This window comes from Periplaneta americana, chromosome 15 (genome assembly GCF_040183065.1).
Source record: "Periplaneta americana isolate PAMFEO1 chromosome 15, P.americana_PAMFEO1_priV1, whole genome shotgun sequence".
NCBI lineage: Eukaryota > Metazoa > Arthropoda > Insecta > Blattodea > Blattidae > Periplaneta > Periplaneta americana.
The window spans coordinates 139052236-139067729 of NC_091131.1; the positions used below are offsets into that span (position 1 = coordinate 139052236).

General features: G+C 35.2%; 1 protein-coding gene across 8 annotated transcripts in view; it reads right to left on the reverse strand.

Annotated features, from left to right (window-relative positions):
- The window catches only part of LOC138715397 (P43 5S RNA-binding protein-like), a 150751-nt gene that overhangs the window by 22988 nt on the left and 112269 nt on the right, over positions 1-15494 (reverse strand). Inside the window, exon 10 of one of the 8 annotated variants that reach the window (XM_069848256.1) lies at positions 12410-12834. The exons of the other annotated variants lie outside the window; for them this stretch is intronic. Within the exon in view, the coding sequence (XP_069704357.1) occupies positions 12715-12834 (120 nt within the window). The 3' untranslated portion in view covers positions 12410-12714. Of the gene's footprint in view, positions 1-12409; positions 12835-15494 lie in introns of those variants that run through there. 8 annotated transcript variants of the gene reach the window in all.

Below are 15494 nucleotides of genomic sequence, written 5' to 3' on the forward strand. Positions count from 1 at the left end.
CAAAACACAACATGAACTTGTAATTAAAAAACGTAAATATGATGAGAGTTACTTAGCATTGGGATCCATGGATGCTGAAAATTGTCCTAAGTGTGTAATATGTGGCAGAATTTTACTTAATATTTCGATGACACCTTCAAAATTACGTCGCCATTTTGAAACAAACCATGCTCAGTTTCATGACGAAAATATTGATTTCTTTGATAGGAAACGTCATGAGTTACAAAATTCACAAACGTTTTTAGCTCAGACATCTTATGTTACAAATGAAGAAGTAACAGAGGCATCTTCCATTGTAAACTACAGAGTGGCTCAGGCAGGTGAAAATAAAAATTAATAAAACTCATCGCGATTGACATGGTTAAGTGCATGATCAAGGAGGCTGAACAGTTACCTTCTGTGACGCTTTCAAATGACAGAGTGGCTCGTCACATTCAAAACATGACACCTTATGTCAAGAAAGAATACAGTAAAACCGTCGGCTCAGATCATGTCAATTTGCACTACAGATAGAAGAGTCAAGTGATGTAGCAGATCTGGCAGTTGTAGTAGTGTTTGTCCGTTACCATTATGAAGATACTATTGAAGAAGATATGCTATTATATAAACTGCTGCCAGCTAATGCAACAAGATCTTAAATTTTTAGACATGTTAGTGAGTAATTACTTGGCAGAAAATCATATATCCTGGGACAATATTGTGTACATATCTGCACGGATGGTGCAAAGGCAATGGTTACGAAAACCACTGGTGCAGTGTCGCACATAAAGTCAGTTGCAAAAAATTGCAAAAGCAGTCATTGTATTTTGCACAGTCAAGCTTTGGCCACATCAAAAATGCCACTTTCCCTCATAAATGTTCTTAATGAAGCAGTAAAAATCGTTAGTTTTATCAAATCCAGATCACTAAATTCAAGACTCTTCAAAATCATTTGTGAGGATTGGTAAGCCTTCATAAATCTCGTCGCCCTGAGTAGCGGATTCGATCCCGGCCCAGGTCGATGGCATTTAAGTGTGCTTAAATGCGACAGGCCCATGTCAATAGATTTAGTGGCATGTGAAAGAACTCCTGCGGGACAAAATTCCGGCACACCGACGACGCTGATATAACCTCGGCAGTTGCAAGCTACGTTAAATAAACCATAATTTTTCATATATTTCTACTTCTCCATACAGAAGTGAGATGGCTTTCTCGAGGAAAAGCTTTAAGTAGACTCTTCGAACTTAGGGCTGAGGTGATAACTTTCTTAATTGATCACCATTTCGAGTTGGACGATCGTTTGAGTGACAAACATGGCTCTTGAGACTTGCCTATTTAGCTCACATTTTTGTCAAAATAACGAAGTAAATGTGTCATTGTAGGGGGAAAATGTTAATATGTTCACTGCAGCAGATAAAATCATGGCTTTCAAGAGAAAATTGTAGTTCTCGATGAGAAGTCTAGCCGGCCGTGAATTTCCCTGCTTTGAAAGATTTCCTTGAAGAGAACGAAGAAACTCTCCTAGAACTTGATGAAATCATTGAAGAAATTGTAAAGCATTTGGAGGATATGCGCCATATTGTAGAGCAGTATTTTCCAGAAAAGGAAAGTGAAAACAATTCTCAAAACTTGTGGATCAAAATTCCATTTCACACCAAAAAAAAAAAACCTTCTTCCCTCGCTTCTGAAGAATACGAAGCGTTACTGGAATTGACGTCTGATTCATCCTTGCAACCTCAGTTTAAGAATCTCCTTATGATGGATTGCTAGCACAGCCTGAGAAGAGAGTATTCAGTGTTATCAAAGAAAGCTATTACAATTCTACTTCATTTTGTAAGTACTTACCTATATGAAACTGGGTTTCCTGTGTATACGTGTATAAAAACTAAATACCGAAACAGACTGCTTACGGAACCAGACATGCGACTTCAGCTTTCCAACAGTAAACCCGATATTAAAGAAATATGCAGGCGTAAACAACAAAAACACTCGTACCACTGATCTATTTCAAATAGGTGTTTTCTGAAAAAAAAAGAAGATTAAGTACCTGAAATTTAGTGTGAATTACAAACAGTGTTAACAATCCAGGTGGACTTAATTTCAGTTATGCTTGTTATATATTTACTGATCTCTATAACAGTAGCAAATTTATTTCAGAAAAAATTATAATTTTTAAATATGAGTATGTATAATGTGTGAGTTCAAAAACATGTTTAATGTTAGTGGTAAAAATAAGCCAGGATTACTAATCTTTGTAATAAAAACAAATACAGTTCAACAACATTATTTATAATTTTTAAATATGTATAACATGTGACATCAATAAAAATATGTAATGTTAGTGGTAAAAATACATTTGGTAATTTAATATTTGTCTGTAATATATATATATATATATATACACACACACATCACTAATATTCCGCTGGGTTCAACAGTTTCATTTTGGATTTAAAAGGGTTCCGTGAGTAGAAAAATTTGAGAAACACTGCTCTAGAGTATGCCATTAGGAAAGTCCAGGATAAAAGAGAGGGTTTGGAATTGAACGCTGCTTGTCTATGCTGATGACATGAATATGTTAGGAGAAAATCCACAAACGATTAGGGAAAATACGGGAATTTTACTTGAAGCAAGTAAAGAGATAGGTTTGGAAGTAAACCCCGAAAAGACAAAGTATATGATTATGTCTTGTGACGAGAATATTGTATGAAATGGAAATATAAAAATTGGAAATTTATCCTTTGAAGAGGTGGAAAAATTTAAATACCTGGGAGCAACAGTAACAAATATAAATGATACTCGGGAGGAAATTAAACATAGAATAAATTGTGGTGGGAATATAATGGTGAAGCAGTGCGCAGCCTCGCCCGTTCTCCTACTACGTGATGACGTCACGCGGGAGCATTGCAGACTCTCTCACAGCTTGCTAGCTTAGCTCAGCTCAGCTCAGTTCCGTAAGGTTTTGGAAGTGGAGTAGGTTAATTGATTATGAATACCAAGAAGCTGTATTAACTAATCCCTTCCCTACTAACGTCTTGTCAGGAACGTGATGCAATCCCAAAGCATAGTCGTCTAGACATGACGTCTTTGTGATTCTGCGACTTTTATTAAGAGTTTTCATTCAAGCTGTCAAATGCAGTTTTTTCAAGCTGTCTATTTAGAGGGTTGTTGTATGTTGTAAAACGATCTTTCGTGAAGAAGAGGAGTTATTTTCCTCTAAATATACGTGAAAGGTTTTCCAGAATTCTGTTTGAATAAAAGTGCATTGAAGTTCTGTCCTGCATTCCAAGTGGAATGAACAAAGTTTAAGAAAGGGAATCAGAATCGAGGTCTTGTAAGAGTTATTGGCAGTAAAGTGACATGACAGAAAAGGTCTGTCTACGAAGCACAACAGTTACTTCACATCCACCACTACCCACGCACCTGACGCCGCAACGAAACAACAGACTATTAATGAATTAATCTCTACACCCGCCCCAGCACGAGACAAGTTCTTCTTTTCCTACATAACACCTTCTGACGTAAAATCAGCACTAAAGCGCATCAAGTCAAAATCACAAGGAGTAGACAATATAAATATAGAACTTCTGAACAAAATTATGGACATAATTCTTCCGACACTAACCCATATATTCAATGCATCTATAATGACTTCACATTACCCAGACATATGGAAAAAGGCTATTGTTCGTCCCCTTCCTAAAATTAAGTTACCTGTAACAGCTAATGACTATAGACCAATTAGTATTCTTCCTGTTCTCTCAAAAGCTTTGGAAAGAATTGTGCACAAACAACTGACAGATTACCTCAATACTCACAATATTCTTGACCCTTACCAATCAGGCTTCAGAACGGGACACAGCACATCGACTGCACTGCTTAAAGTGACTGAGGATATACGTGAAGCTTTAGACAAAGGACAGATCACAATACTAACACTTTTAGACTACTCCAAAGCCTTCGACACTGTAGATGTTGACTTACTAATTGCAAAATTAAGAGTACTGCATTTTTCTGATAATGCGTTAGCGTGGATGGACTCCTATCTTCGTGAACGCCAACAGTGCGTGTCTATTAATAATCGTTATTCCACTTGGCGTACCACGAAGACTGGCGTACCACAAGGCTCTGTCCTAGGACCTTTACTATTTTCTATTTATATTAATGATATTTCTTCTAATCTAACATCCTGCCGACACCATATTTATGCTGACGACATACAAATCTATCTGCATACTCGACCTAACTACATAAATGACGCCATAACTAAAGTTAATGATGACTTGAATTCTATATCCATATGGTCGAAAACCCACGGACTTAATTTAAATGCAAGTAAATCGCAGGCAATCTTAATAGAACATCAAAGATCGAAGTGTGACAAACAAAATTTGCCACCGATAATTGTAAATAATACTACTATTCCATACAGTACGACCGTGAAGAACCTTGGTATTTATATGGATTGTCACCTGGAATGGAATGAACAAGTGAATCACACTTCCAAAAAAATATTTTCCATTATTCACTCATTAAAGCGACTGAAGAACTTTCTTCCTGATAAATTAAAATTAATCCTTGTACAAACACTCGTGATGCCACACTTTGACTACTGCGATATTATATTAAGTAACCTAAATGCAAATTTGAGCAACAGGCTACAACGTGTGCATAATGCGTGCGTCCGTTATATTTGTAATATTCGTAAGTATGATCATGTTTCCCCGTCTTTCCAAACTCTGTCTTGGCTAAGGCTAAGCGATCGACGAGCTCTGCATTCCCTTGTTCTCTTGTTTCAAATTCTGCGCACCGCTACCCCAATATATTTGGCTTCTCGTTTTCAAAATTTATCCGCATATCATCAGCTAAGTACAAGATCTCATTATAACAATTTACTCATTATACCCTACCACAAGACATCTTTATATTCTTCATCCTATACAGTTTCAGTTGCTAGAAATTGGAACTCGCTTCCGAGTGATATAAGGGGTTGTTGGACAATAGCTTCATTTAGGTCAAAATTACATAAATTCTTACTTAACAGATGAATTGCTGATTAATATTTGTTACTTATAATGAAACTAACATCTGTCCATTCTTATTATTATTATCTTTAATTTCTCTAAATAGATTTACAAAACCTCTAATGACAATTACATTAATATTCTCATTATAGAAATAGAAATATATATATTCTCCCTGTAACATAGTCCTAGTAAGCTTATATTAAATTAATTTTCATCATTTTACTAGCTATCTCAAATATTAAATTAATTATAATTCATTGAATTAAATTAGCTCATAAATTAAGTTACTACTTTACCTTATAGATTTATCTAAATTTAAATAAATGTGTAGTGAAGATTATTGCTGGAGAACCTTTTAAGTGTAGTGAAAATATTTGTAATTTAAATTTATGTATTGTATTGATTAAGGCTGGTTGAGTGGAAGAGAAGGCCTTATGGCCTTAACTCTGCCAGCGAAAATAAAACATTATTATTATTATTATTATTATTATTAACATTCACATGGTCAACATAAAGGAAAAAAGGGTAACAATGAAGGGTAATAAACAGTGGTGAAACTGAAGGGCGTAATAGAGTACAATAACGTTATGTTGTGGGTTGACTGTCAGGTCAGCGTCAGAATGAAGTCTTATATCCCTTCTCCATTATGGGAAAATACGTAAAAAAAAAAACTACAGAAATCTTTCTTCAATATAATGTTTATGGTGCTTTTCAGCTTTTCAATGTCTACGTAATTGCATGTAAGACCGTGAAGGGAAGCAAACCCAGGAAGGAAAGGATCTACACAAATCTTCGATTTGACCTGGAAGCAGGCATTTTATAGAGGGTTAACCTTGCGTAACTGAAGTGTTAGTGAAAGGGGAGGGGATGCTTGAGTTACGACGACAATGTTACAAGCAAACTGTTGGGCTTATTCCCCCCCCCTCCCGTCATATACCTACCACCCACAGAAAAAGAAGTCAGCGAGAACCTGCAAAGTTTGTAAATCTCACAAGAAATGTTTTGTACTGGAATCTTTCGAAACTTAATATACTGTTCAAACTGTTACCAAATTATGAGTATAATATCACAATTTGTAGTAAAAGACCCATGTTTATTGCAAACGACCTCCACCTGCCTCTAAATGCCACTTACCAGACACCACCAATTCACTGTCTGCGCGTAGATTTAATAGAGATTCCAGGCAATAAACCCGTCCTTTTAAATCTTACAGCATGAACTTAAAGGTAGCAACAAGCAAAGTTTAGAAAAGAGTCAATAATGAACATTTGTTAAAGGCAGGTGCCGAATTAATTACGTTCATTCTGGTGTACTGCTTTCGTTAGAAGATATCTTAAGTTCATGGACTTAACTCGGTTTGATCCATTCAGGGTGATGGACAGAATACGTTCTGAATCAGACCTTTGATTTCAGACTGGCTTTAAAGAGGCTGAAAATGTGAATTGCAACAAATGTCAAGTGTAGCATGATGAAGTGTCCCTAAAAGAAGGCAAATTAAAAAAAAAACGCATTTTCGATAAAATGTGGACTTAACGCGTTTTGATTCCGAGCTCCTCAAATACGTTCAATAAAGTTTCATCGTCAACATTTTTACATTACTTAAAAAAAAAACACGCACATCAGTTTTTCATTCCAGTGTTTCTGCATATTTCTTTTAGTAAAATGCTCCTGCACACAATTTTAATATCTGAATTTTTTTTTACACAAATTAAGTCCACAATTTCCACATCTGACATTAATTTTGGTAGGCCTATTGTGAACGACTTTCTTGTTAGCAGCTAGTACTTGAAAATATAGACCTTGATTCGCCCTCACTAACCACTTCTGTATTATCTTCCTCACTACCACTTTCTTTCTTCAACTCCGCCGGTAAATCAATTTCCAATAGCACTATAATATCACTTTCACCCAAAACATTAAGGCTGCTATTATCCACAAAACAACTCATGTCTATGTTCTATATCCCTGAATACAACTAGATTTCAATAAACACCAATAAAGAAAGAACAAATTTACCAACTCAAGTTTTACACTGCAAGTAAATGGTAAAGTGGAGAATTGAAACAGTAAACGACTTTAACGGCATTACAAACAGTTACAAAAATGAACAAAAATCACAGAATTCAAGAAAATGTTTAAAAGTGTAGGTCATATGAAATGCCAAGGGTGGGTAAAATCTGTCCACTAACAAATACTTCAAATTATTAGTCTGCTATATTTGAAATCTGAAACAGAACACATGTGTGCATACTTTATCATGTTAGAGACAAATAAAGTAAAGGTGAAAGCTGTCAGATTTCATTAATTCAAAAAAATTAAGAAAATAAAAAGGGTGGGCAATTTTTTCCCAACTGTGATAATGCTAGGGTTAAGCGAGAAAATAATTATTTTATGCCCATTGATTGACGCCTTTTTTGCTCCTCTATTGGCATTCGAGACAATTGAATCCTTCCATTTACTGAAGCCTTTTCTGTCTGGAAGTTGTTAAAATATACCACAGCTTTAACATTTTATGAGACATGTAATCAAGTCCTTTTAGCTTAGAAAGTTTTGAAGAACTATGAGAAAATTATTCCCTTCTGCGGAGCGACTCATATGTGAAAAATTTTAACAATATGATAAACAGGAACATACTAGTTAATAGTTATTATAATGCTGTAATTACTCACGTTTCGTTATTTAGGTCTAATGCACTATCCTCTGATACATGTTCGTCTGAATTGGTTTTGGAAGTGGCCTGAAGAGTACATGAACTATTGGCAATGATGTCATGAATTTCTTTTCTCCTTCTCCGTTTTTCACATCTGTCCAATCTCAGATTATCTGTTGATTTTCGTTTCAAGCAAGACTGCGCCAGAGCTTTTGTGAGTACAGCGTCTACTTTCAGATTACGACTGTTTTTTGGTTCATAATTTAGGAGTTTCTGCTTTAAAGGTACTTCGTAACTTGACTCCTCAAAATGAAGTGAACATATTCGAGCTGAAACAACATTAAGTCTTAAGATTTTTACCCCCTTTCTTTTCCCTCAAAGCAATCTATGTAATAAGTCAAACAATAAGTTTAACATGAAAATATATTTTGCAAATGAGTTGCGAAGCAAATAAAATTTAGTAACATGCGAGAAAACTCATCGTGCTGTAAATTGGCTTCATCCTCCCTTCTACAAGCATGCAACCATTGTTTTGCCAAGTCTTCATTCTTCGGAAACCTATAATATTTTACGTCAGTTCCTTTTGTTTTTCGATTGTAACTCAAACAACCAGATACTGCACATCCAGGCATACTAATAGCATGTGTCACATTAATAGCATTACTGATACAAGAATAACATTCAATATAATATATATAAACAAAGAATTAACACCGTGCACGTACACACAACAGCTGTTTGTTTTGTTCCTCGAGCACTGCGGTGCGAATTAGCGTGCCGCTGCTGCTTCCCAAGTGACGACATGCGCAGTAGAAAACGAGTTTGAGTCAACCGTCTGCTACACCATTATACTCCCACCACGGAATAAATATGGGAAATGCTTATGATTCGGTTGAGAAGCTTTTATCATCCAGTCTGCTGTCAAAAAATCTGAAAGTTAGAATTTATAAAAGTTATATTACCAGTTGTTCTTTATGGTTGTGAAACTTGGATTCTCACTTTGAGAGAGGAACATAGGTTAAAGGTGTTTGAGAATAAGGTGCTTAGGAAAATATTTGGGGCTAAGAGGGATGAAGTTACAGGAGAATGGAGAAAGTTACACAACACAGAACTGCATGCATTGTATTCTTCGCCTGACATAATTTGGAATATTAAATTCAGACGTTTGAGATGGGCAGGGCATGTAGCACATATGGGCGAATCCAGAAATGCATATAGAGTGTTAGTTGGGAGGCCGGAGGGAAAAAGACCTTTGGGGAGACCGAGACGTAGATGGTAGGATAATATTAAAATGAATTTGAGGGAGGTGGGCTATAATGATAGAGACTGGATTGATCTTGCTCAGGATAGGGACCTATGACGGGCTTATGTGAGGGCGGCAATGAACCTCCGGGTTCCTTAAAACCCAGTAAGTAAGTAAGTTTCCGTAAAAGGCAAGTATTTTTCCTTCACAAAAAATACAATAAAAATGGAGTAAAAATTAGTATTTTACCATGGACCACAGGCATTTATTTTTTGCCAAACAAATTGTGACTAGTTTGGAGTGCCTCACACATGCTAGAGTAAATTCCTCCTGCTGATTCCGAATGAAGGAGGTTTCGAAGGTATTATGTTTAATCAAGACAGAGTGTCTCCACACTTTCATCATGAAGTTGTGAACTAACAGATCAGTATTTCCCATGTAAATGGACTGGCAGATCAGACCCTACGGCCTGGCCACCTCATGCCCCTGAAATGAAACTGCAGATGTTATGCCCCACCATACTACTTTACTGGAACTCACTAAAAGGCTACAGCTGCAGTTACATGAGCTATGTTCGACAATGTTTGGACTGAACTGAAATACAGATAGAACATTTGTAAAATGGAATGTATGTAAACTTGAACATATTACCTACAAAATATGTTTACATTTCATTCCAGCTCCTTTCAAATTTTCTAGAATATTGAATTAAATTCTTATAAATACTCTGTATTACTGCTTATAGTTTATTTCCTTGAACTTTTATACAATAGACATACATAAATGAAATCGTTTAATATGCACAGAAATAAGATGAATTTTCGTTTTCTGGGTTATACACAAAAGGCACTTTCTATAAATATGAACTTAAAAAGTCGTTACTTCATTGATATTTATGTGCTAAGTTGATTTATGTAATTAAATTTTCATGAATTTACATAAAGAAATTACTGAATCATTTCTTACATCCTCTTATTTATGAAAATTGATATGAATGTTAAAAAAATGTGAATTCTGTAAATAATTAATCTCTCAGTCAAATTCTTCCAGAAGATACTAAACAATCAATGTCATTTGTAAGTTCATTCTGCGCAATACAAAATAATCACGAAAAAACCATTCTCTTCAGAATTGCAATTCATACATCATCATAAATGTGTTTTCTGCAGAGAAGAAGATTCAACTATGAACTTGCACCATATACGAGTTTTGAACTGTTATGCTGGATCCCAGCCACTTAGTCACTCGTAATGAGTGCACCTCTGCACAAAGTGTGTTCGACATTGTGCCACTGTCACACATCTGTGACACAGTGCGTGAGGGTTGGCTACTAAAGAGAAACTGAGAGGATTCAATCTGGCATCGGAGCTGGAATCCGGTGTGGCATAGTGGATAAAGCGTCAGCAAGCAGAGCTGAAAACCCAGGTTCGAGCCCCGGTGCCAGAGAAAATTTTTCTCCGCTCCACCCATTCTTGATCATATGACAATGCAGAATTCCTGCACGGAAATATCATATGTACCTTGGTACATCACAATAATATGATTAATGCAGATTATTGTGACACCCTAAAAATACTACAGCGAGCAATCCAAAATCGTAGACATGGAATGCTTTCCCATGGTATTGTGCTTCTTCACGACAATACCTGCCCCCACACTGCTGCTACAACTAGAGGTTTGCTGGAACAATTTCGATGGGAACTTTTTGAGCACCCACTCTATAGTACAGACCTTGCTCCTAACCTTTTCACGAAGCTCAAAGAGTTCCTGGGCAACAAACGTTTTGGGTATGATGAGTTAAAGAATGCAGTGAACAACTGGCTTAAAGGACTGGCGGCAGATGACTACAACACAGGAATTCTACAGCTCGTGGACAAATATGACAAATGCTTAAACAATGGAGATATAAAGTAAGCTTCAAATTTGTGACATGTTTTTGGTTAATAAAATATATATATATATATATATATATATATATTTTTTTTAATTTATTAAAGCCAAATGGTTGTTACTTCCTGCATTACCTTCGTATCTCCTCTATGGTATATCTTGGTGTGCTCAGTTTGTATTGTTTAAGCAACTGCATGTATCTTTGCTTTTCTCAGACTAGAAGTTAATGTTACATTGTGCTGTTATCACATTATATTTTAACTACTTCACTATGTCACCCTTCATTGATGCTGTCATTGGTGATTTAACCAACACCACAGAATGTTAAGAAACACTGTCCATTAATATGTTGGAGCTAGGGGCAATGTTTTTTAAAAATTACTTCGGAAACCATTCCATGAATGTTGAAGAATTTCTCTCTTCATAACAGTCCCGTTTTTTTCTTTTGAAGAATTTGAATATCAATAAGCATTAAGGAACAAAGCCATTATAATTCTTTCTCCTTTGCTTTCGAGGTAAAGCGGACTATGATGTCCATCCTTTGGGCAGTGTGTGCACATCATTGATCCATGACCTGATGTCCAGTCATGCGTAATGAACTCATAGTTCAGCCTAGACACTTCCTGCAAATATTTGCATCTCCACGCTATGTCTGCAGAATAGTTCGAGAAGAATATTTTGTAAATTCATACCCAAAGTCCAGGAGAACTGTGTGAAAGGAGGTGTCACTACCCTTGAATAGACTTGCTTGTTTAAGAGTGCTAAGAAGATTTTTAGAGTTGGATAGTAATAATCATATATGTGTCGATAGACTGCGTCTTTCTGGAAGCTGTCAGATCCGTGACTGTCCTCTCATGAAGTGATTTCCTGGAATTTGTGGAAGAGGTATCGATTGTAACATCTCAGGCTCATATTCATGTTCCTCTTCCTTCTTCCTCAGATCTTTTCCAATTTTGTTCAAAGTGGACCAATTCATTTTTAAGGCCACTACTGTTCTATCTCTTGAACTTGTTTACATCTTCAAGAGTATCTTCATTTTATCTTAAACGCTCAATATATTCTCATACTGAGAACACCACTTCACGTGGTTATCTGTGAATTGGAGTGCCTGTTCCAATTTTTTATACTTTTGTTTGCCTTTCTTTGGTATTCACTTTAATCCTCTTACGATTTTGTCCAAACTGCAACATTGTGACGGTGACAATAAGCTATGTATATAGCCCTACAAATTAAAACTAATCAGAATAAAACTATACTGATTTATTGAAATCAAACTACAACTAAACTGAAACTATACAAAACTAACACAAATTATAAACTTGACATTCCATCAATACTATGAAAACTAAGCAAAGGATTTATGTAGCAACACCATCTTCACTTCTCGTGGTGTCAGAAAAATGAGTAATGTATCCAGTATACAATGACTGAAGGATCCGGGAAGTGGGTGGAAGGAAGTTCAAAAATAGATATTACAGAGAGAGCTTTCAGAAGTCACTTCTTTGTTTACAGGAGGTATAGTTTCAAAATGATGGTTATGTATCACAAGTATTGATTTCTTAACTTCGTGTATATAGGCCTTGATTAATATGACATTAGAAAAACGAATGCTTTAGAATCTATATTACATAAACTTTTATTTTCCAAAAACAGATAAAAATCATCTAAGTTACATATTAATAGACTTAAAACTTCACTATCTACAAACATTGTCTAGAATGTAAATGAAAACATTTCCTGATTAATCTGTATTAATATTTGTTTTATAAACATACTTCCTTAAAATTATGGAAGGCGTAAATTTACTCTGTCAAAGAGCTGAAAAAGTTATAAAAAAATATATATGTGAAAAATCATTGCACTAATTACAACACTTCATGAAGTACTTACAAAATGCAAATAATATAAATATCAATATTTTACAGTTATATTTCAGAATTAGAATTCTTCAGAGAAGGATATAACTCTTCCATTATTGTCTTCATAGTATGAATCCACTTTCTACTACTTATTTCACCAACTAGTTTCATGTCACATATACAGTCCTGTAATATTGAAAAATTCAGTCAGTTTTCTATTTCAAGACAATATGAATAATTTTTACAGTTATAAGTTTTGAAATACAGATCCTAAATAATATATAGACTTCAACTTACGAAGTAAAATCCCTTATGATATAATATGAAAAAGAATAATGCCTCATGTGTGATGCTTTATGGTGTCATTTATGAGGTTCCAATCAGTTTTCAGACTGCTCATTAAACATACACTGCAGACTATGAGAAAACATGTGAAACTATGATATGTGTAACCCAAGTCAACCCACACTGTCTTTTATTATTATTATTATTATTATTATTATTATTATTATTATTGCTGCCACTGCCACTGCTACTACTATGCTAAACAGTATTACATATTACAGTAATTTTTATTCTTTAGATAACTTGCTTTGGTACTGAGTGTGCCACTATTCTCAATTTAATTTAGAAACAATACTGAAGTAAATACTAGAGCATTCAAAAAGTCGTTTTTATAGACCAATGACACTGAGGACTAGTTGATAGACATCATTTTACCTTTGGCTTCCCAATATAAGACCGTCAGCCTCTTGCTGCTGAGTCCTTTGCACTTTTCTAGGTGATTTTTATTAGAACCACTCCAACTTCTTTGCATATTATGTAACAATAATGTTGGAAGGCAATGAATCTGAAACAGGTGATCAGCTGGACAATCATGCCCTGTTTCCATTCTGAAATTGGTTACTGTTGTTTTCCTTGGCATCTTGAATATATCAGTTGTCCTTTCTGTGTCTAGTAGTTTTTGTCTTTTAATTGAGTTTCAACAAAGTGTTTTTTATGAAGTGTTGTTTTATGGTGAAGATTCGTTTTGATAGTTCTATTTTATTGACTGGTGGTTTCTTCCTCACTGTGACATCTCTTTTTTGCTACTTTATCTACATATTAATTTCCCATGATTCCTACATAGGCAGGTATCCAATGCAATATAACTTGCTTACTTCCTGCCCTTACTATTTTGATCAGACTTCTTATTTCTTTGATACTATTTATTGTCGTGTTATTGAGGTTTACATACTATTGCAGATATGGAATCCGAATTTTCTGTTGTATTTATGGTTCCCATAAAAGTTTTCCAATGCTGGCTTGATTGCTATTAGTTCTCCATCAAAATTATTTGAGTTTTCGTCTAATGGTGGATATTGTGCAAACTCTGCACAACATATGTATGACTCTGCATCATTTTTATTGTTCATAAGCAAGCCATCTGTACATATTTTTAACCCTTCGTTTTCTGGATACCTTTCATTTATGGTTGCTAAAGCTAATGTTCTTATTTCATATGGTATGTCAGATTTCTTATTTGAACAGTAATGGCAACACTATTATTGTTACAAACTAAACTCATTTAAGAAACTTTTAACGTCATATATTTCAAAGATAGTCTTCTGCCATGTAAACATGTTACCAAATCCTTGAAAGATGGTGCATTTCAATTGTCCCTTCTCTTTTGTACACCTCTTTCATGATTGCTCTAAAGCCCTTAAAAGTCAACTCAACTCTTGCTTGAAACCAAATGTCTCGCAGGGATTCTTTGATTTTCGAGATTAAGTCATGATCACAAGGACTCATATCTGGTCAATTTGCTGGGTATTCAAGTACTTTCCAATTCCACCTTTTTAACAGATTGGTCACTGTGGTAGCTACATGAGAGCGGGCATTACCATGTAACACAAAAGGCCTCTTCTCAATGGACTGTCACCGTTAACAATGCAATGCTAGGTGCAAATGATATTCCAATTAGAGAAGTTACTCTATACGAGGAGGTACAGTATGCCTTTGTAATTGTAAAACACAACAATAATTACTTTCAAAAGATCCTACACTGCATGGTATCTTTGTGGGGGGACTGATTATGGTGTCACCATTCACTTGATTATCAATTGTGGGGTATTATTTTTATTTTCGTTATATTCTTCTTCTAGAAGGAAAGGAACTGGCCACACTACCCTATTATCCCCCAGCTTAGTTGCCTCATGAGTGATGCCTTACTTATGAAGTTCCAACCAGTCTTTGGACTGCTGATAAAACATACAACATACATATTATTCTATAGTATGTAACATATACTTGTTTAGCTCTTCTATTTATTTATTTAAATTATTTTCCTTCATAATTTCTATGGGTATGTTTTTCTCACTTGAACCAAGTGTCATAAAGCCATATCCCAATACTTTTTAAAAATTATTTCTTGAACTGTATTGTATGTAGTTATGTAGACGAATTATAAAATTATTTCGTTAATATAATTTTATCAAAGAATTGTCCATCTGCAATAGAACTGTGCCCCTCTCTGCATTTAATGTTATAAATATTTTATGAAAACAAACTAATTTACAAATACAGTGCATTGATGAGTCGGACTGGTTATTAGAGAGAGAGTCTATCTCTCTCCCTGTCCCTCCCTCTCTCTTTCTGTCGTTCTTAATATTACTGAAAGATTGCGCCAATGTTTGTTACAAGGTTAGGTAGGGTTTGATGAGGGAATACATTAGTCACAAGTAGACCACCCACTGTCAGTGACAAGGTTAGATAGGATTTGGTGAGGGGATATATTAGTGACGTGCTTAGCGCAAAAATGACACAAGTGAATGTCACGTCCATAATCCCTTTCTCTCTCCCTCCCT